The sequence below is a fragment of the Rhinolophus hipposideros genome, assembly GCF_964194185.1.
Source record: "Rhinolophus hipposideros genome assembly, chromosome: 1".
In the NCBI taxonomy this organism is placed as follows: Eukaryota; Metazoa; Chordata; class Mammalia; order Chiroptera; family Rhinolophidae; genus Rhinolophus; species Rhinolophus hipposideros.
This window is the reverse complement of record NC_138047.1, coordinates 27,569,044-27,588,192: the sequence shown is the minus strand read 5'-3', so window position 1 is coordinate 27,588,192 and position 19,149 is coordinate 27,569,044. Positions and strand designations below refer to the sequence as shown.

Here is a 19,149-nt window from a genome sequence, read left to right as displayed (position 1 = left end):
ATGCGTTATTCATTTAAAGCTACACAGTAGCCAGCTAGGGAATCAGGAAGACTCAAGAGGCACAAAACTCTGCTTCTGCCCCGGCCTTTTGCCCATTCTCTTCCCAGGGGCCTGTGGAAGTTCAATTTGGATTTTACCACCATCTGGAGTTTTAGGCTCTAACATTCACTCTCACAATATTCAAATGTCATTTGTTTAAAAAGTTTTATTAGAATATGATTTCTGAAACAGCTTTGATAATTAGTTTTATAACAATAGGTTTTAAAGCTTGCTAAATAATACTACTTTTGTGCTGGGTTTTAAGCCAATGCCTTATTGGAGACAGCAATAGATTTACAATCCTTTCGGGTAGAAACCAACTTGGATTTTCTGTGAAATTTACAAGTCAGGAATAGCTACCTCAGGCTTGCAAGAGAATGTCTTTGTGTGTGTGTTTATTGTCGCATCCTGAAGTTATGTATGTCTGTGCACGTGTGTGTTCTTTGTAGCTGGAGGAATTCCCCTCGAAAAAGTAAAACTAAATTTTTCTCACTCCTGCCTGAGACCCGTGACAGGCTAATAAGGAAGAGTGATGATAGTAATAAAATGGGGTGAGGGGTGCATTCCTGAGATTTTGTTGCTTATAAAATGATAGCCCTGTTACTGAATGACCACAGAGGGACTGAGTAAGATCCATCCCTGAGTCTTTGTGATGGAGAGAGGTGACCCTCCCTGTGACTCATCATCTCAGAAGCAAATGCAGTATTAACAGTTTGGTGACCACCTTTTTAACCCAGAGAACATAGCTGTATGTTTTTAATTTGTTATGATTTATTACACTGAAATTGGTGTGAAATGGACAACAAATCTTGGGTGTCAGAATCTGAAAATGAGTTTTATTAGCCTAGGAACGTGAGTGCCTTTGGGATTTGCATAAGTTTCTCATAATTCTTTTCATAGCACAGATGATGAGTAAAACTGAAAATAAACTGAAAATGACATGATATTTCATAAGCTCATTTCACATGTACACATAGACACATATATAGAATTTAGCTTCACTTTAGACTTTCTGTATACTGTGAGGTGACTTCTACATGCCCACAGAAATATTTGTCTAAAAACGTTAAAGTAAATATTAATACTGTTTGTTATATCTCAAAAATGTCTGGGATGATCTATAGAAAAATGTAGACCTTATAACAAGTTTTTTCTTTTTTACCAACTTTATTGTTTCACTGTTCAAACTTGGAAGACAGAATTTATGTCTACATACCAATATTAAAAAATGCTAAGATTGATGAAAAAGCTATCCTTGTTAGAAACTAACTTTGCATGCATAATTAATTCGAGCTCCACATTCCTACTTCACAACCAGAAGAGAAATTGAATTCAGGTGTTTGGTGAACATATGGGGGATTTACTGTGAATTTATGACCTGTGGTTTGAGTGTAAAACCCCAAGATACTTGCTGATAAAACTTAATGAAGCTTGTGCAAAGGAGCTATTTTTATTTGTACTTTGGTAATTGATACATTTCTTGGTTTAACCCTCCCACCCTTTCCCCCATTGCTCATAAATCTTCCAGACTGAGAAAGAGATCCATGGTAGAAAGCCCCAGTCTTAAACCAGGTTGCTCTAATGCTTACCTAATCTGAAAGTTCAGAGTTCACTTTTCCACAGCATTTTAGGATGTACCTTCTTTCTCGTTTAAGTTAGCCATTTATACTTCCCTGTCTGCAGAGGTGACCGGAGGCAAACCCATGCACCCCGGGAGGAAGTGCTCTAGGTTCTTCTAAGAGATGAACAGATCTCACAGAGGTTACACCACTTTACTCTGTCTTAAGTAAGCAAAGATGGAGGCACGATGTAGCTCACCATTAAAATGTAGGCAGCAAATTCATTATTATGTAAAGGTTTTCTCCCCAAGAATAAGCAGGCACAGTTTCAGGGAGAGGAACCTGTCACACACACCCTAGCAATATCTCTCTGCTTCTCTGTCTGTACCTAGGATTTTTACAAAGAATGCTCCTGATTTGAGTGCCAGGAAAGAAAACATATGACAAATGCTCCATTTTAACATACGGGGTGTAATGGGTTTAATGAGAAACCTGTGTTTGCTCACTAATTTACAGCAATTAAGAACTCAGTTCTGACATCTGTAGATTATAACTATTTGGCGATTACAAGATTAGGTATGTTTTATGGAATTGCTAATCAGTACAGAAAAGCACCGAAGTGAGAAGAATATTGTTTACCTGTTGTCTCTGAAATGGTGTCTTTCCTAGTGGTTGTGCTGGCAACCCTTTTTAGTTAGTTCAGTGACATTCACCCCCCAACGCTTTAGCCATCACTGTTCAAGAACTTGTTTGTACCCACTTTATCATGCTGACAATCTGTCTGTTTTGAAAGGATTACAACTCTGTACATCAGTGCATGACATCACAGTAAGACATTGCTTAATGATCTGAGACGCTTGTGGTCACTGCTGGCTGCCTATTTCTAAAGCTACATGATGCGTCTGCCCTACATATGTTTTTTTCCAGTGTCACTTTTTGAGTATTCCAGTCCTAGTGTCTGTTTTAAGTGACATGCATGAAATAGCTGGATTTTAGAGTTGCCATTGGTACAATTAAAGGGACTAAAGTTATCCCCTTTAAGGATACAAGAAGACTTGGTAATTGGGCAAGGAAAGGAAAGGTGCCCTAAGTTTTCTCCCATGAAAATGTTTCAAAAATTTATAGTCCTCTTGAAGAGTGGACTGTTTACATAATGTACTGGATCTTTAGCCTTTCCATTTGTGTAACTCCCACGCAAGTCAATAAAGTGATACATTTCCCTCAGCTAAGTGATCAACATGCAGTCACCCCCTGTGAAGGTTGCATCATCCCTAAAGACATCATCAAGGCTTGGAGAAGTCAGAATTCAGGAAGACAGGATCTTTGAGAGTAAATGGAGTCCTGGAAATTTGAATATACTACTTTCTCCTTTCTGCGTGTGGGGGATACAGATCATAATGAGGTTTCAGAAGTCTTGACTGCAGAATCCTAGAATCTAGGAGGCCATCAGACTTTGAAGGCCTGGCCAGTGAAGGAGAAAGAGTTCCTTAAGCAGAGAAGTTGGCAGTTAGCGAAAATCGACCATATAATATTCCCCATGGTCTGTGCATGGAACACCTGGGGGAGTAATCGAAGTACAACAGGAAAAAGCTTTCAGTGTGGAGTTTCATTGTTTCCAAGATCTCAAGATATAATTTGGAAATTTACTTTTGTTATTTTTTCAGGTGGGAAAGGAATAATGTCCTTTTGCATCCCCAGTAATTGAATGCCGAATGCAGGTGTGAAATTCGCTGGCATTTGGAATAGAATTTTGTTTTTAGGCACAAAAGCAAATTCCTAGGGCTGAGAACTAAATGGCAAAAAATAAAAAGGCTGAAGATGTACCCTTGATATGGTTAACGAAAATCTTTACTGCGTACCTAATCTTTTATAAATTGGGGATTTGAAGGACATCTGTTAACTCATGGACCCTTGGAAAACTAAGTACAACCAGTTTTATAACCAAACTAATTTTTCACCACTAATATCTCCTTATGAATTGTGTTTGGACCCAGATCCCAGCAGGTCACCAGTCTCTGCCTGAAAGACAAACTAGGAGTGAGCCCTTGAGTTCAGTTTTTACCAAAGGACCTGGTTGGCAGGTCTGTTTTCACCACATTCCAAGAAAACACACACATTGCTGCTTAGGTCTCAAGAGGGCTGATTTTCAGAGGTCACAGAACCAGAGTGGGCTGTTGTGGGTGAAGTGATGGGAGGGTGACAAAAGGAGTCACCCTAAGCTGTTGGATAGATTTCCATGGGGTGTTCGTGGCTATGGTGACTGGTGTTCATTGGAAAGCACATTTGATTATTTTCATGTGTTAAGTTCTGGTAGTGAGTGACATTCTTCAGTGACATCTTCTGCAATTGTATTTACTTTGTACAATTTTTTCAGAGACCAGAACTTTGGAGTGACTAACCATATAAATGATACCATATACATGGTAAAATGTATTCATAAAATATGATTCCTGTCTTTTCTTCTGCTCTTCTAACCAACATGCTTTTGCAACAGGCAATATTTGTTTGGTTGCAATTGTGGGCAGCACATAGTTCTGTGGGCTTCTAGACCACTTTGTTTCATTAAGTATGTTCAACCTCCCTCCCCCAACATTGTATAAGGTAGGTGATTTAGTGGTGGTAATGGTGGGAAGGGGGGAGGTGTGTGTTTAAAGGGAGGAAGGTTTAGGGAGTTTGTTATCTTTTGTTACAATGAAACACAAGAGCGCAAACCCCCCATGCAATCACATTCCAAAGCCCTATTGGCATCATATCCACTAACATCACATTGGCTAAATCAAGTCACATGGCCAAGGCCAACATCAGTGGATATTAGTTTTCTATGGCTGCATAACAAATGAACAGACTTAGCAGCTTAAAACAACACCCATTTTTTATATCTTTTCTGTGGGTCTGGAGTCTGGCAAAGGGTTAGCTGAATACTCTGCTCCGGGTCTCATCCAGGTGCAATCAAGGTGTCAGCCAGGCTGGGTTCTCACTTGGAGGCCCCACTGGGCAGTGTTTACTTCTCTGCTTGTGGAGTGGTTGGCAACATTCTTTGTAGCCATAGGATTGGGGCAGCTTTCTTCTTCAAAGTCAGAAAAGAGTGAGACAGACTAGCAAGATGGATACTGTTCTTCTATAATGATGTCAATGTAATCATTCCTTGACCTTTGTCACATTTCATTGCCTAGAAGACAGTCACAGGCTGCCCACACTCAAGGGTGGGGTTTGCACAAAGCTGTGAATACCAGGAGGCACGGATCATGGGCCCACCTTAAAGTCTGTACATCAGAAATATTTACTGAACAATTTACCCTGCCACAGGGACGTAGCATTATATATATACATATGTATATATGATATGTATGTACTGTGTTTCCCCAAAAGTAAGACCTAGCCGGACAATCAGCTCTAATCGTCATTTGAAGCAAAAATTAATATAAGACCTGGTATTACATTATATTATATGTTATATATGTTATATATATATATATATATCTTAAGTTTATACCATCATCACTGTATATATATATATATATATATATATATATATATATATATATATATATATGGAAAAGTTTCAAGGCTGTGGAATTTGATTTCTCTGACATACTAGTAGACTTGCCAAGATGGAAAGAGAAGGAGAGGGTATTACAGAAAGAAAGAGATGAGCAAATATATTTCCCTCTCCTTTGGTAGCTTGTAGAGATTATAATCATCTCCCTCTCTGAACACCGTTGAAAGTCTGCTGTGATTCATTCCCTCCCTTCTGTCTTCTTTCCTTATTCCCTTTCATTTTTTCTTCCTTCTATGGAAAGGAGAGTATATACCAAGATGGTACCCCCTTGTTAAAAAAAAATGTGGTTCTCCCTTTCATTGAATTCTGGATTTTAATGCTAGGCCCTCTATTCCAGTTTTCCAGATTTCCTTTGCATCATTAAAAATGTAAATGTTACAGTATTTTTAGTCCATGAAGAATTAATCAGTCACATTACAAACTCCTCTCTCTCAGCATATATGGGTCTGAAAAAGATACTAGGTCAGACCTCAAGCCTGCAGGGCAATATACTCAGGGTTTGACAGATCAGAGGGAGCTGACAATTTAGGAGAAGCAAAACTATGGACAATGCCCAGTTGTGGTTGTTTTCTAATATTTGTTTCTTGGGACTGTTACTGGAAAACCACTGGCCTTGTCTTGGTGCAGTGACAGTATACAGCCTAGAAAAACACCATAGAAATTAGGCAGCAGCTGCAGAATATAAAGTGGAGGGTGCAAGCTAGCAGGCAACAGACTTTTTTGGGGGGAGGGGCTCACCTAGGATTAAAAAAATAAAATAAGCCAACATTAAAAATTTGGGGATGGGGAGGAACTGTGGTTCTGATCTCTCTTTTAAAAAAGTAGAAGGCAACACCAGGCCTGTATCCCTTCAGGCCAACAATCTGCTGGAACCAAGTAAGGATCTCCCCTTCTAGACCATCCCATTTGTCACAGAATGTTCGTGGGCCCTTCCAGTGCAGTGGGGTCTCCTTTACTCTTTAGTTAATTGCTGTGCAGGCATTGGAATTTGTCCCAACTACTATGAAGCCTGAGGGCATTGTTTTCATATTGGCCATGTGACACCTGCAGTGCTTTCAAATATATGCAGATTTCTGAGCCCTGCCCTGGACTGACTGAATCCAAAGCTCTCCAGGGGAATCTCAGTCAGCATTTTTAAACAAGCACTCTGGATGACTCTCATACACAATGTGTGTGCACGTGAGAACCACTGTTGTGAAATTTCTTTTGTCACTCCCTCTACCTAAGGAGATGGCTGGATTGTCATCCCATGGGGCCAGGTGCAGGAGAGCTCCAGTGCTCAGCTGCCAAAAGGACCAAGACTGCAGTCAGCATCAATTGGTATATTCAGCCACGTTGCGAAGCAGATTGCAGTAGTCCAATAGGAAGGTTACAAAGCCTAGTACACCGTATGATCTGCTTCGGACAGAAGGGGATACAATCCCCTTGGTAATTATGGATGGGAAAGATTAGAGGTCCACACTTCAGGGTAGTCATGTGGATGCTGGGTTATGTGTGTGATCCAACCTACCCTTAATACTGACGGAAAATGTGCCACATTGTTACTGAACCAAAATTAACCCTCTTCATTCTGTTTATATATATATATATACACACACACATATATATACGTATATGTATATATACATATATATGTACATATATACACACACATTATATATTATATATCATGTATGTATAATACATACATAATATTACATATTATATATATTGTATATATAACATATATACACACACACATGCATACAGGCGCATGTGCGTGTATAAAAAGAAAGTTCTAGTTGGGCTACAAATACCAATTATAAAGGGAGGCTAAGTGTTAGTGTTGGACTTAACTCTGTGTTAATTTTTTTATGCAAAAAGCATCTCTATAATTTCCCTCCTCACCCCTCCTGTCTGTAGGCTGTTGTTAAATTATGATTTACTGACTCCTCATTAAGAGTTTTATTGTCTCACTCACCCATCTGATCAGCTTAGGTGGTATATTTATTATATTCCTCACAAAAAAATAATGAGCAACTTCAAGTTGGCAATGAACCTAAATGTGAGTTGATTGGGGTGTGCAGCCACCAGTGCTAATGAATATTTAAATTTTCCTTTGACTTTCTTGGCAGAAGACCTAACCAAGAACTTGAGAAGTCTAAATGTGAGTTATTGGCCCATTAGAGACTGGCCTGAGAAACAGTACCGAGCGGTAGCAATGGTTTCATCTCTTGAAGCCAGAATTTCACCTTCAGACTGCCAATTGTTGTTCCCCAAGGATGCTGGATGGTCTTCCAGCCTTTGGAAGTCATCATCAATCATGAAAACCACTGCAGCCTACTTTCCAATTTCAACCCTGAGAGTGGATTTCCTAGTCTTAGGCGATTTGATTGGTGTTCTCTAGAATGTAGGAAGAGAAGCAAGGAAAAGAAAGTGAAACAGTGGTCTCAGCAACTGCTCAAATTTGGAAATAAGGGCAGAAGTGACTTCCAGAACCTCTTTTATATCATGAAAAACACAAGTCACCAGAATTAAAAATGAAGGACATTGGGTCAACTTCCCTTATTGGGAGATGTACTTTCGATTAATCACAAATAGTAGGAAGTCAGTTTTCATCACTGCTTTGGACCTCATGAACCCAAAAATTATGGTATTGAAACTGTCTATGCTACGTGAAAATAATAGACAAATTTTTCTAGTTAGGCTTGTAAAATACTTTGTCAGTCAAGCCTCTTACAATCCTATTAAAAGCTATGAAGTATGCCAGGAGCAAAAAAAGGCACAGCTGGAAAGATGTCAGTAAGATTAATGGATGTTCACTTTCCTATCTCTGTCTTTGGAATGTAGTGACCCTCATGCCTTCACCATCACATTTTCACATAGAGAGTAAGGAGTTCTACAGATTGGGCCTTACATTGGGAATCCCGTACTGAAAATGTATTTGTTTGAACCAATATGTTTGAACCAAACATGTATTTGTTTGAACCAATATGTTTAATATGTTTGAACCAATATGTTTAGCACAGGAATAGGACCCTGCCTGGAGCAAGAGTGTAGAGGGCAAGTTTTGAAACTGTACCAAATGTGGGCTGATTGTCAAGTAGCACATTTTACAGTACCTTTAAGCACAGTAACCTTTAATGTTCTCAGGCTAATGAGTTCAAAAGATTTGTCAGAAGAACAGAGGGAAGACAAGCTTGTATTAAGTGGGAAAATAATCAAGTTGAATGCATTGACAAGATGTTTGGAAGCTCTAATGAAATTGAGAGAAATATAAAGGTGATAGGGACTCACCCAGTAGATTAAATGGAAGACTATCCCATCTTCATGGAAGATGTTATATTACTGTGGTCCTACACATGAACATTCTGAATTTCAGATTTTTAATCCTTTGGAATTCTTCAAAATATGTGGAATTATATGAAGACATATGTTAGTGTGAGAATTTTATATACTCTACTATGACAGACTTTCTCTTTTCGAGCTACCTCTCACAAATTACTTTACCTAGGGGTGTGTGCAGCCCAAAGACCTCTGATCCACACTGAGAAACCAGGGCAATGTGTTTTCAATGAAGAGACCTAATCTTCCTAATAGCTTACAGCTTCCCGTTCTGTTGGCAGCTTAGAGGGCATATGTGATAAATATAAGACTTCATCCTTGTCCTCAAAAGAAATCAGAAGTTCTGTTTGGGGAACAGTGTATGCCTCATGTGCTTGAATCACTTTCCTGATATGAGGCAACTTAGTGCTCAAGAATTGAAGAGACCAAAAGTGGGGTGAGATTTAAGATCACTTTAAGTTTTGTCATGTCTACTACTCTTGCAAAATATTGTTTTCTAAATTCATATGATTTTTATCATGGAGAGGTTTTGGAGTCTGATAGGTGTTTTACTAAGTGATACAACATGGCATAATGGAATGAGGGCTGGACTAAAAGCCAGAAAGATCTGGATTCTTGTCTCACTTTCTTCAGTGGGAAGCTGGAGGGGCTTCAAAAAAGTCACTTATATTCTTTGAATGTCAGTTTCTACATTTGTAAGTGTGTGTGTGTGTGTGTGTGTGTGTGTGTGTGTATAAGAGGGGGGTGGGAGAGAGAGAGAGAGATTGCCTTCTGCACCTATCTTATAAGCTTTTTGTGAGGATAAATTCAATGCTATAAAATAAAAGAAGGCACCATCATTATTAACTACCTGGGTATAGCAAACTACCACCTGAAGTTAGTTTAAAAATGCTTTTCATTTGTGCTGTGAGAGTTGCATTTTGTGTATAGACCTCTGTCTGATTACTCATAAATAGGAACTTCATATAATGGCATTATGAAAATAATACTGTGCATTTCTGAGGCTATATCGTATGGTATTCTCTCACTTGATTGTTACAAATACGATAGTTAGAGCAAAAATGATTCTCATATCCACTTTATATGTATAAAGAAACTGCAGCTCAGCAGCATTAAGTGCCTTGGTCTAAGAAAGTGGAGGAAGTAGGACTGGACCCTGGTATTTCTAACTTTTAATGCAATGTCCTTTCCAAAAAGAAAAAAAAAAATTGCTGCCAACACCTTGCCAGATTACAAAAAGGAAATGAGGTTTTTAAAGACTGCATAAAAAAGGAATGTCTAAAAACATTGCTCACCCTTTTAAATATCTGTCTGAAATAACTTCAATAAGTCTTAATCATAAGAACAAAATGAAAACATTTTAAATGCACAGATACTGTTTTAAAAATTCTCTTCCTCTTAAACAGCATCATTTCATAGCAAGAGGCCGTTTTTTTGTAGCAACTCTAAGTCACATGTTGTATTTCTGATGGGTGTTCATTGTTGCCCCTTCTCTCTTTTAGCAACAGATCAACTCCTAGCAACCATGATCGGATACAGCGTCTACGGCAAGAATTCCAGCAAGCAAAGCAGGATGAAGATGTAGAAGATAGGAGACGTACCTATAGCTTTGAACAACCCTGGGTGAGTATCTGTTTCTTGGGCACAATGGATAGTTCTGCAACTTCCTGCAGTAAAAACCAGTAAGCTATGACCTCAGTTCTTTATGAAATGAGACAAGGTGGAGCCAGATTCCTTTGACCTTTAGCATACTGACCTTTCCCTCATTTCCATCTGGGTTTCATCATTGCTAATTTCATTTTCTATCTTGTTGCACCATCTGTCCGTTGCACAATAGGTTTCAGATGCCTTATGACAAGAGATAGCAAAAGTATTCCTGCTCTCAATTATGCATTTTTTAAGTTCAATAAATATTTTTCTCTATATATTTTTCTCAGAATCAGAGCCAGAATGAATTAGTTCAACACATGTCTATTGTGTATCTACCATCCACAAACTATAGTATTTAGTAGTTCTTATTTCTTTATTTTCCCTCAGCCCCCTTGTGTATTTGCTGAATCCCTCTTGTTTATCTGCATATATCTCTGTTCTAGTCCATCTTCCACACAGCCAAACTGTGAATGGCTTTTCAATGCCTACAAAATCCAGTCCAAATCCCCCAGTGTGGCCTGTTATCCCCTGTCAGTCCAGCCCCAAATTTATGCTGCCATCTCATGTTATGCATTAAAGATAATGGCACTTCTGGGAATGGGAGACATTGGAGCAGACTAGGGGATACAAGATGATGGGAATTTTGAAGAATCTCTTTGGAAACTTGAGAGTCAATTAGGGATAAACAAATAGGCTGCTTGAGGCAGGAAAATCTAGCTGATGGTATTAGTAAAGTCCAATCAACATGGTAATGGGACCATAGCCAAGAATACTTAGAGGACTGGGAATAGAAAAAACAATTTTTTAGATTAATTCTGTGGTGGGGATTGGCAAGACAGACATGACAGAAAGTCAAGGAAGGCACTCGAGAGTTCTGGTGAGAATCCTGGTGACAGTCACCGAGTCTGGGTAGGGTAGTAGGTACAGCCCAAAGAAGGATTGCCCTGATTGCCTAGGAAGCCTCAAGAAGGGTCATTAGTCTAGGGGGTTATAAAGCCTAGGAGACTTTGGTCAAAACAGTGTATTCTTTGGAGTCCAGATTGTGGAGGTGGCCCAGGTCTAGGTGATGTGGAAGTCTAAGGTCTGCCATACATTCAGGTGTGTTCCTGAAGTAGAGGAGAGAGTAGCGTCCAAAAAGGTAGTGAGTTCAGTTCGAAATGTTGGGAATATAATTACAGTAGATATTTGGGAGAGTAGGGGCAGAAGGAAGAATGGTGTTAGGAAAGTCTTAAAGTACAAAAAAGTGATCCTGTTTTACTTGGGGAAGGGTAAGTGACCCAGCTAACATAGAACTTAGAGGTTGGTTATGTTGTAGGATGGAGAAAGGTAGAAATGTAGTAGGGGGCTTTAATGCCAGATTGAAGGTTTGAAGAAGGATAGAATTAGGATGGAACACTGTCCCGCTGTCTGGGTGACCTGCCCTCTAGGCGTTAGTTGGAATGGATGGTTGAGTGGTCATTATTAAACCCCTGGTCAAAATCAAAACTTAAGAGGAAGCTGATTGGGTAAAGTAAAGCAGATGCAAGTAGAACTTCTCCAAATGTGGTTCACAGACTAGCATCTTCAGTATTGTCTGGGAGCTTGTTATAAATGCACTTTCTTGGTTCTGCACCTACTAGATCGGAACCGCTGTGGGTGGGGCCCAGGAATCGGTATTTAGCAAGCCCTCCAAGTTCTTCTGAAACATGTTCAACTTTGAGATGCACTGCTATGGAGTTTATATCACCTGAGATCCTTTTTGGTCCTAAAACCCAACAGCTTTAATGTACTCTACAGAAAGCTATAAAGGTTTTCGATCGTGGTATTTAGCGATCAAATTGTAGTTTGTAGAAGATGAATTTTGTGAATAAAAGGAGAAGAAACAGAAGCAGCACTAGTCTGAAGGACTTCTCCTTAGTTCAGGTGAGAAGATGAAGGCTTAGAACAGGCAGTTGGCAATACAAGACCAGCATCAAGGAGTAAAAACTCCTCCTGAAATCAATCCTCACCTGACTTTGGGATGTTACAAAACAAATTCGGCAGATTTAATATCTAAGAAAATCTCTAAATTGTCTGTGCAACGAGATAACTATTAATGTTATTTTTAATAAAGTATGTAGCTTATTTTTCTAGATGATCAAGTAAATTGAGTCATTTCCATGTAACAACATAACAAAATTATATTAATCTACTTATGTTGTTTGGCCTAATTGACTCAATCTATTCCTAATAGGTTTCTTAAAGCAGGACTCTTTTGTGTTATGTGCAAAACATCCTTAACTGTTATATTGAAAAGAATAATGAGTACAGTGGCAACCTGAAGGAAAAAACAACTCCCAAGGCAATGGCTATCACGCACACACTGTTCCCACCTGCAGAATCCCGCCTGGGTTTTTCATTCCGCATCCCGTATGAGAGGCAACGTTAACACCATTTCACTTTACCTGGGAATGTGGATTTCAAACCAGCAGAGTCACATCATTTATTCTTTAATTATTTAATTCATTAAGTTTCTTGAATGTTTACTGTGTTCAAGCCAATGGGTTTCATGCTGGAAAAGAAAGATGAGAAAAAAGGCTGCCCTTAGAACTCTGCAGTACAGCTCATTTATGATAGGGGTACTCGTGAACCATTAAGCATAGGGGAACCAGGCCCAAATAAATTGTGGGTGGTCAGGAAATGCTTGAAAAGACACATCTTTGAAGTTGCAGTATATTTTAAATGTCAAACTTTGAGAAACATGTTTGGGAACCAAGATTGATTTGATTGATTTCTGGTTGATGACACTATCTCCATGCAAGATTTCCAAATTTGTTTCTGGCTGAATGAGCATTTCCCACTTCTTTGCTCTACATGTTTTTCATTGGGAGATGTGGAAATGATTTGATATCCATTTTGGTTTATTTTTTTATTAATTTCTTTGAATGCGGGCTCAGAATAGCTTGGCATATGTTTCTATCTTATTAATATGAACAATCATGTTGGGAAAAATGTTTGAGAAAATCTTGTACATTTAGAAACTCAGCTACCGAAGGTCATAGGTCAAATTGTATAGCAAAATGCCATAGCAACTTTAGATAGACAGCTTGGCTTGTATTGTCATTTCCTATAATGAGTGAGCAGGGAATTATTTGGATGACAGGATGATTACCTTAGGAATTGAATAATTTCCTAAATTGTGGGTCAAGAGTTGACCTTTTTATTTATTTATTTTATTTTCCAACAAGTGGGATCTTGCTGTATACTCTGCATTTTACTGATCATGTAAATAAGCTTAAAATGACTGTAGTTCTACTTAGTATATTAATTTTCATACCAATCCTAATTGTTACCCTCCTAAGAGCTGCTCAGTTGTTCACAATGTAGCGTGGTCTATGGTTTCTCTTGTGTGTTTTATAAAATGAGCTTTGAGGATCTTGGAATCTTTTTTCTTTTCCCATATATATTCTGACCTTGAAAGGTCACTGTGTTTGGAAAGGATGAGACCATGATCTCACCAACTGGAATGGTTTGTAATCATTTTAGTTTTAAGGAACCACAAGCTCATCTTCAAGCTGTGTGTACAGCTTCGGCCATATTAGTTGAAATCATCATGCTTGTCAGAAATGCCCACAACACAAAGTGCAACCAGATGTATCATATAGAAAAATATCCAAGCCAATTATTTCACATACAGAGAGAGATGCTGCAGAACATTCATCCAAGTAGCCCTTTTCAATTCATCCATTTTCAAAATGTTCTCTCTAAACTCTAGCAATACAGAACGCACCTGTTCCTGGGCTTTTGTTCAAAATAATGTTTGGGCCTGAGGGAGCTGATTTGTGGCACAAAAGGTCTTTAGATGAGCAGAGGCCCAGAAAATTTCCTTAGCTCCGTAATTGAACTGACTTCTCTCCTAAGTTGAGTAAGAGAAGAAGCAGAAAAAGGAACTTCTTCCCCACGTATTGCCAGGTGCAACATAAATAAAGCAGCAAGTTGCTTTAAATCTTTCTTAAGGTAATGGAACAATAGCTGAGGTTAGGGTTATTATCACAAAGCTCTGATATGGAGAGGACTTAGTGTTGCTTTTAAAAGAATTAAATTGCAGGCTGCAGACATAAGTACAGTGTGCTGCTAAAACTTTGCAGATACTTGAGTGTTGCCCACAAGGAGACTTGCTGGCTGAGATGCCTGATAGATGGGATAATGGAGCCTTTAATAGCTATATTGCTAAATCCTTCCCATCCCCAGTTGGTAGTGACTGAAAGTAGTTTAGTCCTTCAGAGAGAAAATTGATCCTCTGCGATGTGAATATCCTCTTCTCCTCCAAGCTTTCTTTTCAGCTGTCTTTAAACAAAACAAAACAAATCTGACCTTTTATTCGTTTTCCTGTCTTGAACTTTTAATGGCTCCTCTTACCATTTTAGGGTTTCTCCTGCTTTAATTAGAGAACCACTCTACAGTACACAGCCACTCTGCACCCCTAGATTGCCTTTCCTGTACCTGGGGAATTTGACATAATGATGGTTTTCTTTTTGTTGTCATCTTTTTCAAGACTTCAAGGGTATCTGCTGTCATTTCCTCATAGTGGACATCCATGCTTTGACTCAAAACACACCTTCTTTGTTGACAGCCTTGCAGTAGTATTACTCTAGTTCAGATTGGGTGGATGTCACCTCCCTTGGAAGTTGACCTGGAAAAAGCCATTCCTGCAGCAAAGGGATACCTTTTTACTCAAGGAAAAAGCCTTTGTGCTGCTGCCAAGTAGGCCCCTTCCTTGTAGCTCTGGGACCCATTCTTCTGGTCAAGGCCTCCATGACCCATGGCCCATCTTACCCACAGAGGCTTGGGGTGGTGGAGATTCATTCATAAGGCGTCCAGACTAGAAGGCTGGCTTGTTCGTAGAGCTGCCCCTTTATTTCCAATGCAGCTGCTTCTTAAGGTGGTAGGAAGCAGCCCCAAACACTGGTTGGGAAAGACGAGATGAAGACAAATAGTATGTTAAGCCCAAAACATGTATTTATAAAAACTTCATGAGGGAAATTGGTATGCTCTGCAGATTTTTCAGCTATTACTCACATCATTAGTAGCAATTAAGCTTTTCAACATTCAGAACCCACAAGAGTTCAATCAATAATTGTCTAAGTATAGTGTGTGATGGGGTAGAGGTGGAGGGCTGGGAAGGCAGGCTCAACAGACAAAAGTTAACTTTGTTTTCACTAAAAGTTATAAATTAGCCTACTATAGAAAATAACCACCAGTATTAGCAATAGCCACTCTTAAACAGAGTAAACAATTTACACTCTTCATATGATTCAGTGCCATAAAAATTATTTTACACTCTACCAAATCTTGAAATTATCATTTTTATATCAAAATTTGGAATTTATATTAGGGTCACAGCACATTTCAATTGCTAAAATAAGGATTCTAAATCTCAAAGGGATAATAGCATTATTCTTTTTGTTATCGTTCTCATCATTCTCATCATGTTCATCATAGGTTTTCATGCAAAGCACACACACTTTTTAAATTCTATTTTTGCTTTCTATACATGCCCTTGGGTAGCTGTGAATTAAAAAAAAATTTATTACTCATAATTTAAGTAGAAAACCCACCTGTAATGATCATTTATAAGAACATTACATGCATGTGTATATGTGAATATATACAAATGCCTACACAGATGTGCTTACAGGCTATTTTTCTTATTTATATGAAGAAAAATTAGAGTATTTAAAAATTGTCGAATATTTTATGTAAATATTAATAACACAGTAATGAATTTTTTTCATAGGTGACACATACACTTGAATATTAACCTCTTATCTTACCTAGTTCTCATTAGTACTGAAACTTTCTACTGTATATATTTATTTTTGTTCTTTCTTTAGTCTATTAATTACTAACAGTTTTGGTTTTGTATTTTAATTTTTTTGTATTGCCTATTTTTATTTTGGAAAAATAAGAATGGTTTTATTTAATTGAGAGAAATGCTTAATGACTTAATTTAGTGAAACACTATATGGAAGATATTTTCTATATTTTGTTTTATACTAATAAGTGATAACAAAACTGTGTAGCTTTCCCAAGCTTTGTATATGTTTTTATATAGTATAAATAGTATCTCTTTATAATCATGATAAAGACCAGTAATTTGTAGCTCATGTACAAAAGCAACATGCACAGTTTTCACTTGGGATTTAAACATCAGCCACGAAGAGATTCATATATCATGGTTTTCCAGTGTTCTCTCTGTTAGATAATCATGTATTGTTTCATCTTACAACCTCTATCATTGTGTCCTGGGCAACCTGAGCGATATTTTTACTTGAGAGGTTATTGCTTGTCCCCAATTTCATCACAAACAAGGCCAGGGTTATTTGTAATTTGCACTGTTAAAACCGAGCGATTGCCTTGTTATCTGTTGAATCTCCAGAATTATTCCAATCATGCTTTACCTGTGTCTTCTCTTTAGATGTTACTCTGTTGTTGTTGTTGATGCTATTTTCTTTGAAAACATGCACTTCTCTCTGGGGTTACAGATTATGTCTTTCTTCATTTCTGTCTGTGTTTTTGTGATTTGGGGCTCTGGATACATTATTCTGTTTCTGCCGTAGGGATGGAAAACCACAGTATTTAAAAGTCAGGATTGTCGATTGTAGTTCTGTTCCCACAATTTACATTTTTATGAGATCTTCATTGAAGTCATGAATCGGGTTATTTTTGATTCATGCCAAGTTTAAAACTTTCCAGATGAACTTATTTAGTTATTGCTTTAAACTGGTCATGTATATACAATCTTCCTGGAAATCTGCGGCCCAATGAAGTTTCATGTTAAAGATAAGGGTGATTTTTTAAAATAACCTACCCTTTTGTATGCTCTGAAAAGAGAAATGGAGTAAAATACTGATGGTAAGCCTAAGGTTCACATTTCATCATAGTGAGCATAATAGTATGAAATGTGTCCGTTTGCTGATACCAACCTCATTCACTCATTTTAAGTTTTTAGATCCCATTTGATGATAATTTCATTGTTGAAGTTCATCAGGATCCAATAGATGCCAGCAGCTGATAAGGTCTGAGGTGAACAGTGTCTGAAAACACAGTTAGGGAAACCAAAGCCCTTCAACTTTTGTTTTCTTTTCCTTTCTCTGTCAGAATCCAATTTTCAGGCTTCTGGGAGAAACAACTTAAAAATACACCTGAAATTTCTACAAGACCTTGCATTTTCTTTTCACATCTCCACAAGCGGTGTGTCACAGAACAGCATGAGCTTACAAAACCGGTTACTAAATCTTGCTGCAGAATCCTTCAAGACTGCTTGACACATGTATATACTTTATTCTGAGTGTGAAGGAAAGGAGAAGCTGATTGTTTTTGTGGGCGTAAAGGAAATTGTGTAGTATTTTCTTGCTTTGCTTTCCCTGTGTCCAGTGGCTTCTCTGAGGCTTTGCTAGGCTACCCATAAACACGAGAACAGTTCAGTTTTCCATTTGGTCAGCCTCATCAAGTGTAATGGAAAAAAATGTCTGTCTTCTTTAATGTAGTTGATGTACACTTGGTTGATGCTTTGTTTGCATAAGCAGAACTCACTCAGTGAAGTGTTTTCCTTGCTGAAGGCACCACGGATGTTACTTGACCGGTGCTGTGGAGAGGGTCTCTGAACACATATTTGTTCCAAAGAGTGTGGTTATAAACATCCACTAGTAGAGACTGGGGTATTGTAAAGCCTAATCTCTTCACACATTATTTTTGTATCAGGATATTTTTAATATGTTCACTGACTATTCCCATACGTTTTGAAATTTTTGTCCTGTATGTTGCCGTATTATTACTTACTGACAAATAAGATAATGTTGGCTAGGCAGAAAGAGGACAATAGATAATGCTTTCTTTCTTTTCACACAAAAGCCAACCACAGGAGCCATTCTTTAAGTAACAAGCCCACAAGTTATCATGCAGCTCTCCAAATGAATGCTAAGACTCTGTTATTTCAGAAAATTGTTATCAAGTCAAAGTCTCCCATTGGCTTTCAACTCTAAAAGAAAATCAATAACTTGTTTTTTAACAGACTTTCTTTACTTAGAATTCGCCTGTTGCATAGCACCAAGAGGAACAGAAGTTAGCATGTACCAAAAGGATTGTTTGAGAGTGTATGCCACTGATGCTATGATAAACCATGGTTGGGTGTTTGTAAAGTTAGAGGTATCATTGTCTATTCTGAGCAGGGCTACTTTCGTTTCAAAAGGCCAGATTTAGAAGGTGAGTGAAAACCTACCACTGAGAAGCCGGAGCATTCTCAGGGCTTGATCTGAGCAGCACAGTGTACATACCATGTTTCCCTGAAAATAAGACCCAGCCGGACCGTCAGCTCTAATGCATCTTTTGGAGCAAAAATTACTATAAGACCCGGTATATATTATATTATATTGTATTGCATTATATTATATTACATTACGTTACATTACATTACATTATATTATATTCTTATACCCGGTCGTATATTATAGTAAAATAAGACCGGGTCTTTTATTAATTTTTTTCTGCAAAAGACACATTAGAGCTGATCGTCCGGCTAGGTGTTATTTTCGGGGAAACACAGTATACATCCGATGTGTGATTCGGGCGAGAGACAGCCACCAGCAGGTGACCTGCTGACCAAAGTACTTAGCCAGAAGAATCGAACCTTTCTCTATAGGATATAATTAACCTGGATAAAGATGCCATTTCATAACCACTAAAGCAAACTGTCTTATCTCATAAGCAAATCAAGTAACTATTAGCTCTCAGGTTTATTCTTTTGATAAGCATTTCTATTCCCCATTTGGCTACCGTCTGTGGACTGGAGGAGACCTACACATGGCTTACGGTGCCTCATTTCAGCTAATCTTGGTTCAAAATTTAACTGTCATCCTTTAGGATAAAGAGGATCAGCTTATATTGTATCCTACTGGTAGACTAAAATAAATAACTACCGAAAACATTCACCAGCATGGCTAATTTTCAAGTGTGCACCCATAAACTTTCCCACTTTCGTAAATTATTGTAGCCATTTTT

General features: G+C 38.2%; 1 protein-coding gene across 24 annotated transcripts in view; it reads left to right on the top strand.

The window, feature by feature from the left end:
- The window catches only part of PARD3 (par-3 family cell polarity regulator), a 610,024-nt gene that overhangs the window by 581,865 nt on the left and 9,010 nt on the right, over positions 1-19,149 (top strand). For all 24 annotated transcript variants that reach the window (XM_081059103.1, XM_081059088.1, XM_081059079.1 and 21 more), the window contains one exon: positions 9,984-10,104. In XM_081059103.1, coding sequence (XP_080915229.1) covers positions 9,984-10,104 — 121 coding nt within the window. The remainder of the gene's footprint in view (positions 1-9,983; positions 10,105-19,149) is intronic.